At 51.4% G+C, this 20,439-nt stretch overlaps 4 protein-coding genes and 1 non-coding gene across 5 annotated transcripts, besides 4 other annotated features; 2 read left to right on the forward strand and 3 right to left on the reverse strand.

Annotated features, from left to right (window-relative positions):
• The first annotated feature begins 728 nt into the window (after positions 1-728).
• Positions 729-817, forward strand: ACLA_061980. The gene has a single exon. It is a non-coding gene; the product is annotated as a tRNA-Pro (tRNA).
• A 1,118-nt stretch (positions 818-1,935) lies between these two features.
• ACLA_061990 (putative proline oxidase Put1) lies at positions 1,936-3,474 on the forward strand (the record flags this gene model as incomplete). Its single annotated transcript, XM_001273661.1, has 2 exons — positions 1,936-2,522; positions 2,607-3,474. The coding sequence occupies 2 exons, from the start codon at positions 1,936-1,938 to the stop codon at positions 3,472-3,474; spliced, it is 1,455 nt and encodes a 484-aa protein (XP_001273662.1).
• Positions 3,475-3,749: 275 nt separating this feature from the next.
• ACLA_062000 (arylsulfatase) lies at positions 3,750-5,613 on the reverse strand (the record flags this gene model as incomplete). Its single annotated transcript, XM_001273662.1, has 2 exons — positions 3,750-5,110; positions 5,172-5,613. The coding sequence occupies 2 exons, from the start codon at positions 5,611-5,613 to the stop codon at positions 3,750-3,752; spliced, it is 1,803 nt and encodes a 600-aa protein (XP_001273663.1).
• Positions 5,614-6,820: 1,207 nt separating this feature from the next.
• treA (alpha,alpha-trehalase treA) lies at positions 6,821-10,241 on the reverse strand (the record flags this gene model as incomplete). The annotated part of the gene is made up of 4 exons (XM_001273663.1): positions 6,821-7,999; positions 8,070-8,357; positions 8,412-10,157; positions 10,230-10,241. 4 exons carry the CDS (start codon positions 10,239-10,241, stop codon positions 6,821-6,823), a joined length of 3,225 nt encoding a protein of 1,074 aa, XP_001273664.1.
• Positions 10,242-11,784: 1,543 nt separating this feature from the next.
• Positions 11,785-14,284, reverse strand: cat1 (catalase catB; the record flags this gene model as incomplete). Its single annotated transcript, XM_001273664.1, has 6 exons — positions 11,785-12,704; positions 12,772-12,946; positions 13,001-13,165; positions 13,233-13,648; positions 13,711-13,936; positions 14,000-14,284. The coding sequence occupies 6 exons, from the start codon at positions 14,282-14,284 to the stop codon at positions 11,785-11,787; spliced, it is 2,187 nt and encodes a 728-aa protein (XP_001273665.1).
• A 593-nt stretch (positions 14,285-14,877) lies between these two features.
• Positions 14,878-14,904: a microsatellite.
• Positions 14,878-14,905: a microsatellite.
• A 398-nt stretch (positions 14,906-15,303) lies between these two features.
• Positions 15,304-15,335: a microsatellite.
• Positions 15,304-15,336: a microsatellite.
• Positions 15,337-20,439: the final 5,103 nt, after the last annotated feature.

Here is a 20,439-nt window from a genome sequence, read left to right on the forward strand (position 1 = left end):
CGCCTTTAATATCTTCCACATTTACTCGGTTATGGGATATTGACCTCTGGCAGGTTCATGGTGGTGGAGACTGTACTAAACTCGGCCATTGCAGTCGGTGCGCATCGGCGCGCATTGTTGCATGGATGGAAATGCTATTCTGCAGCAACGGCTATTGATTTGCGGTTTTACGCAGTGAGCAATTGCGTTGTTCTGATCATGGTCAGCCTTGGGATTACAGGTAGTGTTAGAACTAGCAAGCTGGATAGAGCATCTGTATAAAATCCAGGAATAACTAGGTTGAGAAATCTGAGTTTGTTATGACGTTGAACTTTAAAATATCTTTGGTTATGACTGGATATTGAGATATGTGTGTTAGCATTGGGTGTTGATAGTTAGCAATAGATTGGATATGTTGATGTATATATATATTTGAGGTGCATGCACCCTCAAAGTACACATTGGTTGTTGATTACCGAATAATGGTCTTAAATACAGTAGTTCAACTATAAAAATAGCATCGCAAAGACAGTATCCAGAAGCAGAGTCTATTGAGCATTATCCTCGAATATACTTCAGTCCAACTTTCATGTACAGTCATCTCAATTCGCAGCAAGCAGCACATTCAGAATCGGAGTGACTGATGAAATAAGTGAAATCGATGATTGGCTTCCGTACTAAGCTCGTTAGTCTGTGTTTATTCTGGGAAGGGTTTATGTAAGCAATACAAGTCATGTTTTACATCGAAGGCCCGGGTGGTCTAGTGGTATGATTCTCGCTTAGGGATTAACCCAAGCATATCTGCGAGAGGTCCCGCGTTCGATCCGCGGCTCGGGCCAACCTTCTTTTTTGTCTTTTTCTTTTTTTATCTCTCCACGTATTAATTATATCCATCCATCATCATCTATTATTTTTCATGTATGATAGACGATGATGGATGGAATTAAGACTGGACTGGGATTTTTTCCGCTTTTTTATCCAGTGCATAGATAGATATAAGCAGGAAAGCCAAGCCTGACATAACTAAGTGTTCCGTGCTTAATTTAGACCGCCAGCGATCTCCTCCATGCCTACGAATAGTCAACTATCTTTCGGGGAAGGAACATGCCCGGTCATTGTTAGGGCAATCCCCAATGTCGCTGCTCGTCTGCGTCAGTTGATGACCATCATTGAAACAATCCCGCGCTCTCGAGTGAGCTTTCCGACACTGTTACCTGGATCTTTGAGCAGATTGGGAAGGCCAGATTCCCGAACACGGATCAGTTTGATATCAAGTCGATGCTTGTGGGTGCGTCTATGGCTGTTATGACTGTGCCGTTGGATGGCATTCTTGATGGCTGTGTTGCGGAGGGACTCCGGGGAGCGGATGCGCTGGAGATGGCTGCGCAAAACTTGTTGGGAATGGCCAGTCTATTGAGGGAGGGGGCGTACCCTGCGATTCCGAGAGAGAGTATTTCGTCTCCCTGGGGATGCACGCTTCAAGGTATCTTGACGGTGGAGAGCGAGGGAGTCAGGACAGCGTGTGCGCAGGCCATGATAAATGGCACAAAACACCTGAAAGGGACGCCTGAATAGACCGATACAGGCCTGGATGGAATTTGATCGGGGTATAGACACATATATGAACTGCACCGTTGATGAGTGTATGTATGTCAGTCATATTTTCTAAAGAAGCAAAGCGGGACCCCAGACCGAGACTTATTGGAGGGTCGTCCGAGCACCCCTGCACAGGCAGTCAGAACGAAATCATGAGATCTGACCTAGTCAATCATGCCTGATGCAAATGTAGATAGATACCAACCCAATCGGAGCTTAGACCGTCTTATATTGCATCCCCGCAAGGCAGTTGGCGAGCAGAACCCCTCACGAATGCGGAGAGCGTCGAGGACGAGATGGAGGATAAATAGCAGGGGCAGCAGACATGCCTGTAGTAGAGGAAGTATGAGACTATCCAAAATGGCAGTGAAGTGTGTTGTGCCAAAAACACCACGGCTTCAGTGGTTTTCCACAGCCAAATACTCGCCCTTCTCGGTAGCGACATCGACCTCTACGTCGCCCCCACGCACTCACAATGCTGTTCTTCCCCAGCCGTCTCCTCCGTCAAAGAAAGCTCCTCTCGCTGTTCTACCAACGGGCACCCTTCTTCGTTCTCTTCTATTCACGTCAATCATGTCCTCGCCGTTGCTGGACCCCTGCCTATCCATCATGAAATCCGTGGTAAACTCCAAGTCTCCCATCCTCAGCCCATCAAAGAACCCGGTCATAAACTACATCCTTCGAAAGACAATCTACAACCACTTCTGCGCAGGCACAAACGAGACCGAAGTTCGGAAGACCGTCCAGGACACGAAGGCTCTAGGATTCAAGGGCGTCATCCTGGGATACGCCAGAGAATCCATCGCAAAAACAGACGGGGATAGCCACACCCAATTCCGAGTCGTGAAGTCCCAGCGAGTCAAGGAAGACCAAGCCGTGGAGGAATGGAAACAGGGGAACCTCCGGACACTGTCCATGATTGGCGCTGGAGACTTCCTGGGAATAAAGTAATCACTTTAACCCAACCCAAGGCCATGAACTACCTCCCACCAGAAGAAAATGAAGAAGGAGCTAACATCAGACAACTTCAGATTCACCGGCGCTGGTCCTGCCGCCGTTGAAGCCCTCTCCCGCGGCGACCCCCTCCCACCTTCCTCCATCCAGCAAGCCATAACAGAGATCTGCGCCGCCACAGCATCACAGGCCTCCCGCCTCTGGATTGACGCAGAGCAGCAGATCTTCCAGCCAGCCATCGATGCCTGGACGATCAACCTCATGCGCAGGTTCAACCGCAACGGCACCATCGTTGTCTACAATACCATCCAGGCGTACCTGAAATCCTCAACAGACAACGTCCAGCGGCATCTCCGACTCGCGCAGAACGAAGGCTGGACGCTGGGCATCAAGCTCGTGCGCGGCGCCTACATCGCGCATGACATCCGGGCCCAGATCCACGATAGCAAAGCCGCCACAGACCGGAACTACGACCACATCGTCGAAAGTCTTCTGACGAGGCGGTTCCCGCTTGGAGATGGAGATAGAGATGGGAATGGAGAAGACGCAGTCTCCTTCCAGAGACCCCATTTCCCCGATGTGCGGTTATTCGTCGCCTCGCACAACGCGGGAAGCGTGTGGAAGGCGTCCCTGCTGTACACACAAAGGATGCACAGTGGTCTACCCACGATCCCGGTTGAGGTTGGCCAGCTGCAGGGTATGGCGGACGAAGTGAGCTGCGAGCTACTTGGCGAGAAGCGCGTTGGTGATCTGAAGGACAAGGGAAGATGCTCGCAGACCGTGCCTGCCACACCGGGGGTGTTCAAGTGTCTCGCGTGGGGCACCACGGAGGAGTGTCTCCATTTCCTGCTGCGGAGGGCAGTGGAAAATAAATCCGCGATGGAGCGGACGAGGGATACGGCCGTCGCGATGCGGAGGGAGGCGTGGAGGAGATTTGGCTGGTAGGGTAGATAGAGAGCGTGCGGCAGGGCTGCACTATGCGGGTTGTATTGCGCATGCTTTCCTTATGTGTCGGCTAATCATGTGGTGACAACGCAGTCGAGAATGGGATCGTGCGCGCCGCTGATCTTTGCCAGGGAGTGAGATGCGGGGAAGTGTGTTTGGGGGGGGGGGGACTACAGTGGTAGATATTCCGTCAATTGTAGCTTGTCGTTTGCTTGACGGCTGTTTTGTATTGGCTTGAAATTCCAACGCTGGAACTATTTACAACGCGGGGAAATCTATTTCGGAAGCTGTGCCTGAATCTCCGGAGGAATATTGTCCTTGCCAATAAACCGAATCCACCGTCCAGTATCCTCAAACTCATCCTTTACCCTCTCAACCACCCGGTTGTTTGCCGTGATCTGGCCAGCCAGACCGACGACACCAACATCCTCAGCGTATGCAGCCCAGAGTTTCAGCAGCTCGCTGAAGACCTCGGGCTTCTCCTGACTGAGGTCCCTCGTCTCGCCTGGGTCTTCAATGATATCAAACAGCTCCCACCGCTGCGGACCCCGCGGGAAGGGGACGTAGGTGATCTTGTACCGCCCCTTGCGCAGCGCACCGCTCCCCGCGATTTCCCACCCGGTGACATGCTCATCACCGTGGATGGATGACGGGGCCGGAGACGTGTCCGCATCAGCAGCGGTGATGGCGTCCAGGAACGGTTTCCAGCTGACGCCGCGCACCCGCTCGATCGTCCGTCCCTTGTACGTCGTGCCGGGGTGTTGCAGCCCCGCATACTCCAAGATCGTGGGGACGATGTCCATCACCGTGCAGAAGGCGTCGATAACCCGGCCACCCTCGTGCAGGGCATCTGGCTTGCCGGCCGGCTTAACCACCAGCGGTACGCGGCAGCCGCCCTCTGTGGAGAACATCTTGTAGAGCCGGGATGGGGCCGTGGCTGCCTGAGCCCAGCGGCTGCCGTACCAGACATACGAGTTCGGCCTGCCGATGTTCTCCAGCGAGTTGTCGTAGTATTTGTCTAGATGCGAGGTGATGCCGCTGCCGCCAAGCGGCGACGCCTCGTAGCTGGCGCCTTCGGCGCCATTGTCCGACATGAAACAGATGATGGTGTTGTCATATTCGCCCGACTGGCGCAGGTGCTCGAGAACGCGGCCGATGTTCTCGTCCATCAGCTCCACCATGGCGGCATACACCTCCATGGCGCGGGCGGACTTGGCTCGCTCTTCGTCTGTCATGTTCTCCCACTCGAGGGAGTCGCCGGGCCCCGTCACGACCTCGTGGGGCACAATGTCAGGGTCGACTAAGCCCAGCGCCTTGAGCTTCTCAAGCCGCTTGAGCCTCAGCACTGCTGGGCCATCGTCGTATCTCCCACGGTACTTGTCCACGTAGGACTTGGGCGCCTGCAAAGGCCAGTGAGGAGCCGTAAACGGCAGATAGGCAAAGAACGGCTTCTCGCGCTCAGACTCTGGACGTTCGGAGAGAAACTCGATCAACTTGGATGCATAGGTATTGGAAGAGTAAAAATTCTCTGGCAGCTTCTTCGCATACTCGGTGTCTTCCATATGCAATGCCGTGACGGTTGACTGGAAGAACGGGTGCACGTCCCCAACAATGTCATCATACTGGGGTTCAAAGGCTGACGGGAGTCAGCAACTTACACTCAGGTTCGACTGGCTTGGGAGTTTCTGATGACCTACCGTAATGGTTTGAAGCACCAGAAAGCATAGCAAAGGACCGTGCAAAGCCCCGAGCATGCGGCGAGTACTCCCGCTTCAGGCCCAAGTGCCACTTGCCCGACATCAGGGTATAGTAACCCCCATCTCGCAGCAACTCCGGCAACGCCACCACCCGCTCGTTCAGGTATCCTTCATGCCCAGGGGCTCCTTGATGGGCGCGCGATCTGCTAATGTACTCCGGCAATTGGCCCAGGCCAGTCAGATGGTGGTCCGTCCCGGTCATGAGCATGGACCGCGTGGGAGCACATGCCGCAGCAACATGGAAGGAATTGAACCGCAAGCCCCCCGGAGCACCAGCCAAAGAGTCGATGTTGGGCGTACTGATCTCGGATCCGAAGCAACCACAGTCGCTGAACCCGAGGTCATCGGCAACGATGACAAGGAAGTTAGGTCGGGACGCCATTGTCGAGCAGAAACGCTGCAGGAGATATGTACAAAGAATAGGGAATTGGCCTGAATCATGCAATGGTGAGAAGGGGAATAGCAATGCCTTTTATACCCTATACCGTAGTTCAACGATTGCGTTGCCCGTCCATCGGAAGACAAAGAGACTCCACATCGGCTATCGCTTGGGATTACCTGCGAAGTACCAGCATCCAATCACAGCGCCCAGGGACCTTGGTTGTTGACTTATCTCACAATTAAGTTCAGATATTGCACCATCGTCCAGCAATATCGCCAATTGCAGTATCTGACATCTTCCATGTTTTGTACAATGACATCTGCTGAGTATCGGTTGAAGTGTGTTGTGTTTGCCGGATCTGTTCTTCTATTCTTTTCTGTTTCATGGGCTGTGCCATGAGTCAGCAGGAGTCAGCAAATAGCAGGTTCCGAGGAAGCAATTGCCATGATCAATCATGTTGACGGCTGATTCAATCGACGAGTATCCCCGACTGCACTGACAGTCGGATGGTTACCTATCACACAGTGGTTATACAGCTCTCCAAGCTTCTGCCTCTGGTGACGCATGTTTGTGATCAAACGAGTTGAAAGCGATCTCGCGAGCTCGATTCTCTTTCTATCTGCTAACCGAGGCTGCATGGCATTATCACTTACAAACACTCCTGTTGCTCAAGCCGACGCAACACGCCATGTCGCCTCCTTTCTTTCGATGCGCAACCTGACTCCATACGCAATCGAGCGAGAGCAGAGACCCGGAGGATAATCTGGCATGATGATGATGATGCTGACTGGATCTCTAAAAGCAAGACTGGTAAGCTTCCGGTCAAGATCGTGATACAAGAGTAAGAGAAACCCTACGGTCAATTTCCGACTGAGATGCTGATGGATGCGGATTGGCGAGATGTTAAAGCCAGTCGAGATGGGAAACGGTAGAGTATGATGCAGCTGACCAAAGTCAGAGATTCTACGCACAACGAATCAACTGCATCAGGTGACAACAACAGATGTCGCAGCCTGAGGCTACTGAGGCTCCCACGTCATCCAAATCTACAAACATTTCCAGCAACAGCAGCAGGAGTAAGCAAAATAACACGATAGCATTAAAGCAAGGCTACATAAGGACTAGCTAGCATCAACTCATGGTCGTCATTAAGAGGAGGTATAATACAGCAACAAGCAGCCATAAGTCATCAATCCCAGCACGCTCTTTAAGCAGTGAAACGTCTCGCGCGGCGGTCATCCAGGCTACCCGAGAGCGCAGCGGCACTTCTCACATCCAGCCTCCTCTTACCATTGTCGTGGCCGGATGACTCCTTCTCCTGACCGAGAATAGCCCACTCGGCAACGGTGGCACCGGCGTCACCGTCGCCCTGGCTACCGGAGATGAGGAGCGTAGCGTAGCGGGCTGCGTGCACGGTGCTGGATAGCTGGACATCAGTCGTGTTACCCGTTGGCATGGCCACCTTGTTGAGGTCGGAGCTCTCCGCATTGTAGGGCTGGGATAGTTCGATGTTCGTTAGCGTGGTGATGACTGTGTATTGAGGGTTGCCGTGGGAGGAAGACAGCGCAGTAACTGGATCCTCGAGCGTCTCATCGTGAAAGATGACGGTCGCGTTGACGGGGGGAGCCTGCCACCAGTCGAAGTGGAAGCCAGAGACCACGGAGTTGACCTCGGCGTCGGGCAGTGTCACGGTAAGCGCGCTTGTGTTGGTGGTCGCGGGCTGCCACTTTGTCGAGGTTGCGCCGTCAACGGCGGCGATGGGGAACTGGCCAGGGGCGTAGTCGTCGGGGGAATACACCGGGCGGCACTGGATGATGTTGCCGGGAATGGTGTTGTTGAGTCCAATCTGCCTGTTGCGGACAGTCAAAGGACCGGAGGGTGGGAGGTGGTAGGCCGTCGCGTTGGTGTCGTATCCAACAAGGACGGGGATAGATACGTTGGCAAAGCGAGGGTCAGCAGTGTCGAGAGGGGCAATCTTGGTGGCCCGACTGATGGTTGTATGGGTCCGGTTCGAGCTTGCTGAGATGGGCCATCCGTGCCAATAGAACGTACGGTAGGCGACGTTGGGGATCTGTGGAGGCAGGTTGGGGTCGATATGAATAGCATCATCCGGAAGCAGTCTCAGACCGAGATATCCGAAGAGGACCACTTGATTGGCACCGCCGTGTCCCGTCAAGAAAGGATAGGCTGGATGGGTACCGCCATTGATGCTAGCATCATCGATCGTCTGCTCTGAAAGCTGGAAAAAGGGCGCTCTCATGTATGGGTCATAAGAGTTTTGATGGTAAGTGTAAGCGGAGCAGCCAGAGGGCGAGACATCGTTGGCGGTAATAGCAAAGATAGCCCATGTCATGGCAGGTCCGTCAGGAGACTGCTTGTTGGCATACTGTAAGATAATGCGATTAGTCAAGAGCCACAAAGTAAAACAAAAGAAAAAAAAAAACCTAGATACTTACAAAGTCGAGATCGTTCAACGAGTACTCGGAAGTGTAGTTGTTGTCGTAAACCAAAGGATACGTGACGAGAACCACATCAGCCTGCTTCACAACCGTAGTGCCATTCATAGTGGTGTACTCTAGTGTCACGTCGTTCTCGCGGATGACAAGGACGTTCTCTGCAATCTTACTCCAGGTCTCATTCTGTTCATGACCGAATTGCTTGCGGAATGTATTGGCATAGCCCAGTGTCTCCGAGATGAGAGGCATGGTGAAGCCACCGGCGTCAATGTGATTGGCATATTCATCCTTTGCGACCTGTTAGCATGCCATATAGTTCAAGATCAAAGAGGCTCAACGTACCGGATCAGTCATGTTGGTCAACGTCCACGAGGATCCATTGCGCTCAACAAGGTTCGAGTACAGGGTCGCGATGGAGTCATAGATGGGGAAATGTTGCTCGCGGAAGACCTTGGTATCGCCGCTTGTAATCCACTGATACATCAGCGAAAGCCCGATATCACCATTCAAGTGATACTGGTAGTCCCAACAAGGACCGGTACCGGTACAGTTGCCGAACCGGCCACTTGTCCACGGATAGATAGCCGCCGACGGCGAGAAGGAGGTTTGGTTCTTCGAGCCCGTGAAAGCAGTGTTGACATTCTCGAGTGCCTGTTGATACTGCACGACTCGGAAATTGGTTATCCGCTGCGCAGCCTCAGGATGAGAGGCCACCAGACCCGGTTGCATCCAGACGTCGGCATCCCAGAAGACCTGGCCCGCATACGAGTCCGAAGTCAATCCGCCCACAGAGATACTGTCGACATTGACCGGAGCATCGGAGACCGCTGTGGTAGCATTTTTGCCGACGGTGTTCTGCAGAAGGTAGTACGTGTTGGCGACGGCGATAACCTGCGAATTGACTATGTGCTCGTCGTCTGGAAGTTTTCCAGTCACTGGATCAACAAAGCTATCCACCGAGCCATCGAGGAGGATATCTGCCCATTCAGCGACATGTGACTGCAGCGATTCCATGTAACCAGCCCCCAATGCTGCAGACACAGCCTGTTTGGCTGTCTTTTGTGGGTCGGGGAATGCATCAGAGGAAGCAGCACCGACAAACTTGGTGATGCGGACAGTTTCGTTAGCACGGAAGTTAACGCGGACAGCCTGCGCAACCGACGACTCGTTGGTGTGGATATACGGCTTGTCAGCGACAAGAGTGTGAGAGGCCAGATCCACGTTCTTGGAGGCAGTCAGGTTGGCGTAGACATAGGCCGTCACGTTCGCGATTCCCCAGGGCCGCACAGCCGAGAAGATAGCGCCATCGTCCTCACCCGACTCCACAAAATCCGTACGAACAGCCGAGTATCCATCGATGACATTGACGACCGTCGCTTGCGACTCCTGGGAGGGCGTAATCTCCATGTCGACCACGGCTTGATTGATATGCAGCTTGTTGGCAAACAGGCGGTATGTGATGTTGAACGAGCCCTTGTCATCCGTTGGAGTCCATGTGTAGGACCAAGACAACACGCCAGACTTAAAGTCATAAGCAGACTGGAAGCCAGAGATGGTCTCGTTGTCAACGGCAGCATCCAGGTAAGTATCATCCCCGAGATCGAGAACCAACCCGCTCCAGTGCGGAACCCCACTGATGACACTCTCGCCTCCATACTGGTTCAGCCAGGGGAAGTTCGAGCCATTAGTAGTGGGCTGAAAGTCGAAGAAGCCGGCAATGGTCGCAAAGCTCTGTCTTCTGGAAAACAGGGGCCAGCCGTTAATCACATCACCGGACACCGGGGTGTCCAGCTCAAAGAATGGGCCAACGCTGGCGACATTAATGCCCAGGTAGCCATTGGCCACCGAGCCACGGGACTGATAGTGTCCCTGGTCTAGTGTCGTCGTCGCAAGAACCCAGTTGTCATTGTCCCAGGTGACGCCGGGGAATCTCGTTTCGTAAATGTTCGATGAATTGGTGTCGGTCGGTGGTGTGTGGCCGTGGCCAGCATGTCTCTTCAAGCTTCTTGTAACACGAGCGTGATTATTAGTCTGAAAAGCGAGAGTGGCTGGAAGACATGCGAGAAGCGACGCCCACGTCGCCAAATTCTGTTGTCTGTGTTAGCTTTGCTTTCCGTGTCTTTCGTTAGCTATTTTGAAAGCGAAAGCGTGCACGCATACCGTGGAAAGCATCCTGCAATGCAAATGGCAGTCACAGCGTATAACAGAGTTCCAGAATGATTCGAAAGAGATCTTCCCGTGGGAAGGACGGAAGGATGGAAGGACGCTCTATCGAGGTTAAATACTTCCAGAAAGAGAGGAAAGGCTCCCGCCCGCCACCAAGATAGTCTAGAGGGAAGAGTATGGCTGTTTTTCTTCCCCAGTGCTTCCCCACATTCGTTTCCAGAACCAGCAGGACAAGATGTCGATCCTCACGTTTTGATGGATACCCCGGACGGAGCTGCCGTGTGCACGCTGACAGTCGACGTCAGTAGTAGGCAGAAGGGGTGCGTCGTAATTCCACCGCGGCTGCGCTAGGAAGGCTCGGATGACGCCGAGTTATGTTCTTCTGAATCATGCTCACAAGTCTGGTCAGGCTTGGCTGGGAGAGTTGTAGAGAGTGACTAGGGAGTAACTAGAGAGGAGCCTACTCTGGGACCAGTGAATTGCCTCATTTGGGTTCACTTTCACTATACGAATGTCTCACATGATCACATCTCTATCTACTTCACCTCACCCCAACAAGTAAACCACGGCACTCTACAAGGCCAACCCATGTCCGAGGATGCGAGGGCATGAGTATTTATTGCAGTGTCAATTTTTACTGTTTTTAAGTTTGACATAGAAAAAACAAGTGACAAAGAGTTGGATGTGTGGGATAGAAAGACTAACAGCAAGCACTGTAGGTATACTGTTGTACCATAATATAGGTAGAAGAGTATACCTAGATCGATACCTTACCTAGATAGAAATATCAAAACGACGTGTTATTTGTTGAAATTCCCTGTCCAAAAACCATTTCTACATAAATAGGTTTAGGTTGCCATATTCTTGATGCCACCATTGGGTACTACCTACGTACTTCTTCGAATCCTGTAATGATTTCTAACATAGATACACCAGCCATGGTATCTAATACCCACGCTAACAAGTCTTCGAATGACGTTGAAATCTGAATTGACTTGATCTCCTTTTTTTTTATTTATTTCCAAAGCCCAAGTAGTCAGGACTTGTCCAGCTCGTTCAGTTAACATGCATAAGAATTGGGGTTTGCGGGGGGAGCGGCAAGCCACAGCATACTCCCCGTTCCTTGGGTCGAGCAACTTGACTGGGTACTCGGACTGGAGGGATTGCAGATGATTAGTGAGAACTGGTAAGCCGCAGTTTTCCAGCCAGGTCACTCGTCAATGGCTTTTCTTGTCGCAGATGCTTCCATTGGATGGTCGTAACCGAAAGAAGCCGCTTGCATCATTCCCCCGTGGAAGCCGAAGAGAGTTTCGGACTAACACGCCTCAGCCAAACCATCATATCCATACCAGACCACCCGATACTACGTATGTACAGCAAGACGAGTGAATATGGATATGCATATGAGATAGTACTTAAATTAGTACATAGTATAGTATAGACAGAGAAGAAGAACAGCAACTCGTTAACCACCAAGCAAAGATCCAGGTCCAGGTCAAATTTCAACTGGCCCGCTCAAACTCCATAAGCCCAAGTTCGTGTCAACCTCTCAATGATCCACTGCAAACCGGTCCACGAACTTGAAGGTGCTCAGTCCGTCCTTGATGTGCTCCACAAACCCATCGTCTGCCGACTGGGCCACAACCACACCGTCCCGAGACGTGGTGATTCCGGCGTTGCGGAGAGCAGCTGTGCCGCTCCCCAGCGCTCCGACCGTCTTGCCAAAACGGAATCCATCGATGAGGATCTGCAGCGGTCGACCGGTGGGATACAGCGAGGTTGTACCCGCCGTTGTGTTGGCCGATCCTCCAGTGAAGGAGGATAGGCTGAAGAGAGTCTCCGCACCAGCGGCGATGATGATGGCGTCGAACTGGATGGCATCGGAGGTGGAATAAGTCTGGTCGACGCCGTCGGCCAGACGCTCTGCAACCACCACCACATCGACGCCAGCCTTGGAGAGACTGGCACGGAGGGCGGAAGCCGCATCGAGGGATGACGCGTGCTGAACCGAAGCGAAGAAACCGACCTTCAAGCCATCCAGCTTCTTCAACTTGCCACCGAAAGTACCGACATTGGCGGTCTTATTGTTATGGTAAAACTTCGGGTCGGGTTCGGGCTCGTTGACGCCAATCGCACGGGCAACACGTCGCGCAAGATCGTTGTCGACGCGATTGAGCTGAATCACAACGTTGTTCTTCACGATCGGCGACTTGACGTTCGCGTTCTCGAAGCGAATTGCATCGATGATAAACTGCTGCTCGGCGGGGATAAGCGAGTTGTAGAAGAGACGAGGCTGCGACCAGACATCTTCGAAGGTTGGGCTGACTGCGCGGATAAGCTTGCCGCTGACTTTGCGCTCGGGCGCTGTGAAAAAGCCCTTGCCGACCGTCTGGTTGGCCTGTTTGGGAGACTCGTTGGTAGGAGTCTTGGGCGAGTAGGCGTGGGGGTTCAGAGGAATGAACATTTGACCTGCAACGAAGGAGCAACATTAGCGACACGACGGACTCTTGGCGGTGGAGGAGGAGATGAAACTCACCAGCACCATCTCGGTTGTTGTTGTGGACGGGAACACGAGGCTGGTTGATGGGAAGCTGTTCAAAGTTGGGGCCACCGTGACGGTTCAGCTGGGTGTCCAGGTAGGAAAAGATACGACCTTGGAGGAGGGGGTCCTCGGTGAAGTCCACGCCGCGAACAATGTGGCCGGGTTGGAACTATCAGTTGTCAGCCTCATCATTCATTCTTTTGGCCAGCGTTTGATCACATACCATGACTTGCTCAGTCTCAGCGAAATAGTTGCGAGGGTTACGGTTGAGCTGCATCTTGCCCAGCTTGGTGATGGGTACGAGTTCCTCCGGCACAATCTTGGTTGGGTCGAGCAGATCAAATCCAAACCGCAGTTGATCCTCCTCGTCCATGATTTGCACACCAAGCTATCAGTCATGTTAGTCTCTCGATCGTTAACTTTTCTCTCACCGTTTAACCGAGGAAAGAACTTACCTCCCATTCGGGATAGCGACCAGCTTCAATGGCTTCAAACAAATCCTGACGCATGTAGTCGGGGTTCTTGCCTGACGTTTGCTGGGCTTCTTCCCAGACCATGCTGGCTCTTCCTTGCAGTGAAGTCCAGTGGAACTTGACCAGCTTGGTGGCACCATCGTCGGTCACAAACCGGAAGGTATGCACACCGAAGCCGTCGACGTGTCGGAACGAACGAGGGATTCCATGACCGGACATGGCCCAGAACAGCGTGTGCAGCGCGCTGGGTTGCTGGCTGAAGAAATCCCAGGCCGAGTCATGAGCGGTAGCAGCCTGGGGGATTTCATTGTCGCCTCGAGGCTTGACGGCGTGAATCAGATCGGGAAAGAGAATGGCGTCCTGGATGAAAAACACAGGAATGTTATTTCCAACAATATCTATGAACACTCAGTCAGTATTTTGTTTCCTTTTTGCTTATGCGAACGCATGGCGAGCGTACCAAAGTTGCCCTCATCGGTATAGAAACGAGTCGCAAAGCCGTGGACATCACGAGACAGGTCCGAACTACCCCTGCTTCCAGCAACGGTGGAGAAGCGAACGAAGACAGGAGTCTCCTTTCCTTCCTTGCCCAGGAAGGAGGCCGCCGTGATGTTGGAGAAGTCACCGTACGAGGTGAAGACTCCGTGGGCACCAGTGCCACGGGCATGAACCGCACGCTCAGGAACCTGCATTCAAGTCAATCCATTGCGGGTTCGAGAAACAAGGTTAACTATCTGTCCGACACGTACCCGCTCATGATCGAAACGTTGGATCTTTTGACGGAAGATAAAATCCTCCAGCAGCGTGGGACCCCGATCCCCGGCAGTCAGACTGTTTTGGTCCTCAATTGGGCCGCCTACGTCAGTGGTCATGAAGGCATCAGTGTCGTTGAGATAGAACTGGGACAAGAATTCCTCGGTATCAGCCGCGGCATCTCCCTTGGATAATCCATCGCGACGGCTGAGCTCGCCGGTCATGTACGGGCACATTGCATTGGCAACGCCAATGAGGCCCGGAAGGTAGGTGAGACGCATTTTTGGTGGACCCTGAATGGACACGGGTACTATACCAAAGGGATTCTGGAACGGCTAATGCGAGAGGATTCCGGTTTGACAGAATGAAAAGGAGAAAAGATAGCTGTGTTTATATGGTCGAAATCGACAGGACAGCCCTTGTGTGGTCCAAATTCAACAGGGCAGGGGGGGGGGGGTTTGCGGATCACCACATGGGACAGCAATCACCACCAGCACGAAACACTAAGCAAGGAAGCAGACGAATTGATGAGCGATGATTTGATATTATGCAAGCAGCACGGTCTAGGCACTGGGGTGATCTATGTGATACAGTGATACACATTACACTGTGATAGGAAACGATGCATAAGTACGGGGATTGGCGATGATCCTTGGACTTTGACGGGTTGAAAGCGCATCCTGGAGTGTCGCACAATTTCACCCAAGATCCGATTTAGTCAATTGAGCACCAAAGAGGCAGCTCTTTTCATTGGAAGGACCGGATTGTCCGGTAGACGTGCTGCAGGAGATCCATTCTTGGCAGGAATGGTTTATCTCGCTTGGTGCAAATCCCTACCTAGTCTTCGAGGATTACTCGGTATCTAGATTAGTTAGTATGTATGTATGTATGTATGTATGTATCCATGAGGGTGTTTTTTTTTCTCTCTCCTCTGGGCAACTCGGGGTTGTGTTCTCCTTCCCTCATCAACTCCAGACTCCGATGAGTGATCACTCAAGGTCGAGGCCATAATGCTTGGTAATCCTGGGATCCTTTGACATCGGCCGAAGATGAAGCGACCAGGTCGACCATCTCCACTCGGTCCATGGTCTTCATTTGTTCTCATGTTGAGGCCTCCAGCTTGGCAGACTTCACACAAGGGAAATCCAGGGCGCCGATCGCTCAAACATGAACGAACATTCCGTGATTCTGTTTATGTATGGAGTACGGCCTACTGCGTAGACTTCTAGTCTACCCAATCTCCATCCCTTGAAGCTCAGACCGCTCTATGACGTTGTTGCGCCAGATGATTCCTTACTGATCTCTCTCTCTCTCTCTCTCTCTCTCTCTCTCTTTGCCAATTGTCTTTGATCAACCCCATTCCAATCTTATCGGGTTTTAATCTACCCAATTTCACAATACTACGCAAACTCGGGGTCTTTCTGACATGCCGCTTGCTGATTTTGAATAGAGATTATCGACCTAGGCTCGTTTCTCAACCTCTTTCCTCGATCAATCCCCCGTTGGACCGGATGACCAGGAACAGCATGCATATGCGGACAATTCCGTGCGTAGGTAAGGCGATCTCTATGGCGGTCTATTTATAACCATCGTCCTGATTACTGACCTGATCCATCGGAACAGCACGTATAGCCGACCGTATAATATCTCCAAGACTCCAAAGAAGTACGGAGTCCGGGAGTAGGTACGGAGTACAACAGGAGGCATTACTCCCTGCCAATCAGGACCACTCAGTTGGTGTCTGATTGATCTACGGAGTACTCAGGTAATACTAGTTATTCAACGACTACTACTAGGAAAGACTAAGAATGGTGTTAATGCACATGAACTGCATTGTCACAAATGACAAAGCTCAGTCTGCAGGGCAGATTGGTGGAGACTGGCCACTCTCTGGCTAGTGTTGGAGTCTAATGCTGCTTTCTGTAGCTCCCCAGCTGTAGAGGTGGTACAAAGTCCATAGCTTCACGAGCTAATTTCTTATGCAAGACCAGAAAAAAGGATCTACTACTATGTAAGTCCGGTACTTCTAGACCTCTAGTCTCTGATCGGAGTCACCTCAAGGCTGCCTGAATTTCCCCAGGGCCATTCGGAATTTTGGACGAGGTTTACGGAGTAATAATCTCACATTCCCATCCCTTGCTTACCACATTTGGACTGACCATCATGGTCATCCTAATATCCAGCAATTTTCCCATAACCGTCTACAAATTACATACATCGCATCGCATCTCACAAACCCAATTTCACGAATTGTTACTTATGTACCCTGAGCAGTCCGAATAACCCCAGTTTCCGTCAATTGCCAAGAATCCCGGCAGCGTGGCTAATGCACCGCCGTCTGGCCTCAGCCAGAGCTGTCATACTCGTATTTAAAAGACAAACCGCCAGTTAGTGGCGCCGATAGCCAAATCCAGAATCACTAGAAGCGACCGCCCTTAACTACCTTACCCAGCTCTACCTATCGATATGATATTGAACCAGAGCTATAGTAATTTGTACGACAGTCAGCCACAGGGCCAGCCATTGTCTGATTTAGGCGATACCCCCGACAACTAGACCGGGTGCACAAATCGCGCAAGCTCATGCCCCTCCAACCCAAAAACCAATATGTAGACTCCCTATCGTTCAAAATGGTCACCGGTCTTGGCTGGGCCCAGGATCAAGGGCTCCGTACCCCGTTCAGCAAGAGCAGAAGATATCGATCGTAAGCCTCAGGCGTAAGATGATAAGGCATGGACGGCATACCCCCTGTACCCCGAAGTTCAGGATTTTAATAGTGATTTGTGTGCATCTCGACGGCCCGACTTCGAGCGGGTTATCTCTACTCGCTCCTCCTTCCCAGTACTCTCCGTATTCTGTAAATACCGAATGTTTCCCCTCTATTGGATGGTTATTTGTTGGATTCCAGCGTGGCGATGTGATATGTCCCGTCTTGCCCCTGCAGAAGGATCTACAGGAATCACTATGATCAATGCTCCTATTTATACACATCACACTCGGCCAATTGCAAGCTCAAACTGATCGAAGCGATGGCTCATGATATGATGGCAATAGTGTCGCTAATATTGGGGATCAAATTGGGACCCGATAAGTTCTACATACCACTCCCGAGGATCTGGACTAGGGATGCCTTGTTACGATGGCTTCTGCGTTTCAAGGAGTGGTACGCAGCATTTCTTCCCCAGAACAGATTGTACAGAGAAAACGGATCAGGGTCTCCTGGGAAGTGCCATGTCATAGATTTTCGACATGCAAGGAAGAGGATGGACCCTGGTATTAGACTGCTTTCTATGTGGAGAGTATGATGTCCAAAGAGACTCTCCAAAAGCCCATACCCAAGGGGCCACGCTAATCAGGCCGTTTAGAAGTATGCACACAAATACCATTCTGTCCTGGAGAACAATATCTGTTCCGTCAGGCTAAGTCATCACCTGATCGAGTATCGGAGGCGTTATTGATCTCAGGGATACCCAAGCAATCACTGGGATCGACCTAATTGCCCCGAAACGCCACCGTAGAAAAGCATATGGATTGACTACATCCCAGCCCATGCGAAAGAGTATGAGGCTCCAGAGACATGTACCTGCTTCATGATAGAGCCCATTTTGACTGCTTTTCCGTGATCGCGCAGCCGAGGCCAACCGTCTTCACGCAACTGACGAGTTCCATCAGAATGGAGGCCTTGGCGGCAAAAGACAAAAACAAACGCTCTTCAACGGTCAATAACCTCCCTGGAATTTGAAGTCCATCCCAAAGACACTCCCCATGTCAAGACTGTGTAGCACACTTGCTGGGGGAGTAATCATATCTCACAAGCAGATTTCTGCGAGTACAAGCAGCTCGAATCCTGTGCATAACTTCCCTGTGTCTTCTGCTAAATGAGTCGGATCGCGATCGTTTGCCGAAACCGGGGACTCTACTATGCTATGACAGGGAAACGAGCTAGAAAGGTGTTTGGTTCAAGAAGCCAACCTGCATCATATATACGTCTCGCAGATTCTATACGAGACTAGTGGATGCATTCATCGACTTGTTTCACCCAAGGCATCGTTTCAAGCATCCTAGGGTAATATATCAAGAAATCATAGCCAAGGGGAACTACTCACCCAATGATTCGAGTCGATATTCAGCCAGGGGATCAAACCAAACCATTCACCGAGCACATTGCTAGCGCCCACGGCCAAGCCATCAGGAAACTGGGGGTTTTCAGGTGATAACATGACCCTGGGTGGAAAGTAAGTCATTCTCGGGCCACTAACAGGCAGATGGGATGGACTCACTGCAAATAATGCAGCATGGGTATGATTTGGCACAGACTGGACTTCGCTTTTGGAGTGCCTGGAACCGTGTAATTGTAGCATTGAACACTGCTCGGTACGAGGATGCATCCAGATCAGACAATTTAAGCAAACAGGATGCCAGCGCCGCGACCCCGTCAAACGCACAGAAGCCCGTCGTGTGGTGCACATACCAGCGATAATGTCGCGTGCGCGGGAGCTCAACGAGGTGGCGGTGGATTTCGAGCAAGGCTGTCCCGGTGGAGGAGATGCATTTCAAGTTGCGACATGAGTCTAGGCGGCTCGGGGAAGTGAGGCCAGCAAATTACGCTGTGCAGAAGAAGGTACAGCTAGTGAGAGTACTGCTGCAAGGTGTACCAGTGGGCATAGCTGGATATTTCGAACACACTGGGTTGTCGTTCTATGAGGAAACTGGTGTCCCATTTCGCCTGTTTCTGGGCTATCAGGGAGTCGAACGACATGAGACGATCCTCGTCCTCCTTGGAGTCACTCGACAGATAGTCGCAGATGCGGCTGGAGAGTTTAAAAATATAAAGCTTCAACAAGATGACTGGCATCTGAGTTGGCTGATGAGAAGGTCCACAGATCATATCATCATGAGCATCGGAATTATTAGCGTCTGAGGGCGTTATTGGTTCCATTTCCAATAGAGCCATTACATTGCCATCGCGGAAAGAGACTTGCTTGAATCATGTGAAGCATTAAAATGGCTTCCCAGCAGTGGCATTGGTTCAATTTCAACAGAGTTCGCAAATTGACTTTTACTGCATGGCCTACTTTGTCGGCTGGGAGCGGCTTCTCCCACAAGAGGTAAAGACATCCTGGCCTGACTTAGCCCAACTCCGACATTCATCAAGCTGGTTACGCTGATGGATACCGAGCGTGCTGGATGTAAAATTCTGGAGCGTGGTCAAAATTGAATATCAAAATCACGCCGGGAGGCTCTGTAGCAGACTGGCAGTATTTACTCCAAACGACATGTGGCTCTCTCGTCCATGGTCTATCGCTCAATGGGGGTTCAATATACACTGACTATGCTGGGTGAGACAAGTGACCTGATGGCAGCCAGACCTTTTTTCGTTACGCCTATGGACCAGACATCAGGAGATTGAGTAAAGATTCTATCAGAAAAAGACAGATATTGCAGAGTGCTGAATTTCATCTGCCTCTCGAAATTCGATCGGGGTCCTGGTGTATCTGTGTGGATGTAGATACATTCAAGGATCATTTTTCTTTAGATCTGGTTAAATAATGGAGATATTTCCTATCATGCAATAAATACTACTAGAAAGAAGACAGCAGAATTACCGGATTAATCATGATATCGACGTGGGTAAGTCTGTTAGAGTTACATGTCTAGTAGCAGGGCCGCCACAGAAGCCTCCGGTTCTTATCTTGCTGAGAGCGCTGTGCCATACATATTCCTCATTACGATCATATTCAAGTTCGCAAAGCATGATAACGGAAGAGGGAAGTATTACATCAAGAGTTTGCTTGAAAATAATCTTGACGGAAGATATTCGCAGCAAGAATGGCTAGGAGTGCAAAACGTGCACCTTGACGGATAGGTCCTGCAAGGAACCAAAGGAGCTCGCTTGACCAAGTCTTTGGGATTTGAGAAGTGGGACAGGGAATGGCGAAAGTGCCGGAGAGATGTTTCCCCTGGGACGAAAAAGTATGGGCCTATGGAGATTGGCGAGATGGGATTGAATTGATTGGCAGTGCAAGGTGCAGCTGAAAAGGATCAACTGAGACAGAGTCACAGAGGCCATGATCAGTGAGAGCGATAGAGTTTAGTTGGTTGACTATCGATCTGGTGGCTTCATCTAGGTTTTCCACCGGAGCAGCCCGTCTTAGATTAGTGTCTGGAGATCGGCACTTGGACTGTCTAAAGAAGCAAAGATCGGAATTGTCGGTTCGTCTTGGCGTTGATAGCGCATCTTGCATCCCGTGGCTTTGGAGGCCATCTCGTATCCAATTGTCCTGAAATTCCCGATTTGGAAGTCAAAGGAGCGATGGGGCAGACGGCGCTGCTCGGTCTATGACAATAACTATGCTTCCATGGCTTAGGGAAAACTCTTCCGCCGTGGCGTTTGCGAGTATGCTATAAAGTGCTTTCAAGCCCAATTTCAACATTA

The sequence above is a fragment of the Aspergillus clavatus genome, genomic scaffold (assembly GCF_000002715.2).
Source record: "Aspergillus clavatus NRRL 1 1099423829796 genomic scaffold, whole genome shotgun sequence".
Taxonomy (NCBI): domain Eukaryota; kingdom Fungi; phylum Ascomycota; class Eurotiomycetes; order Eurotiales; family Aspergillaceae; genus Aspergillus; species Aspergillus clavatus.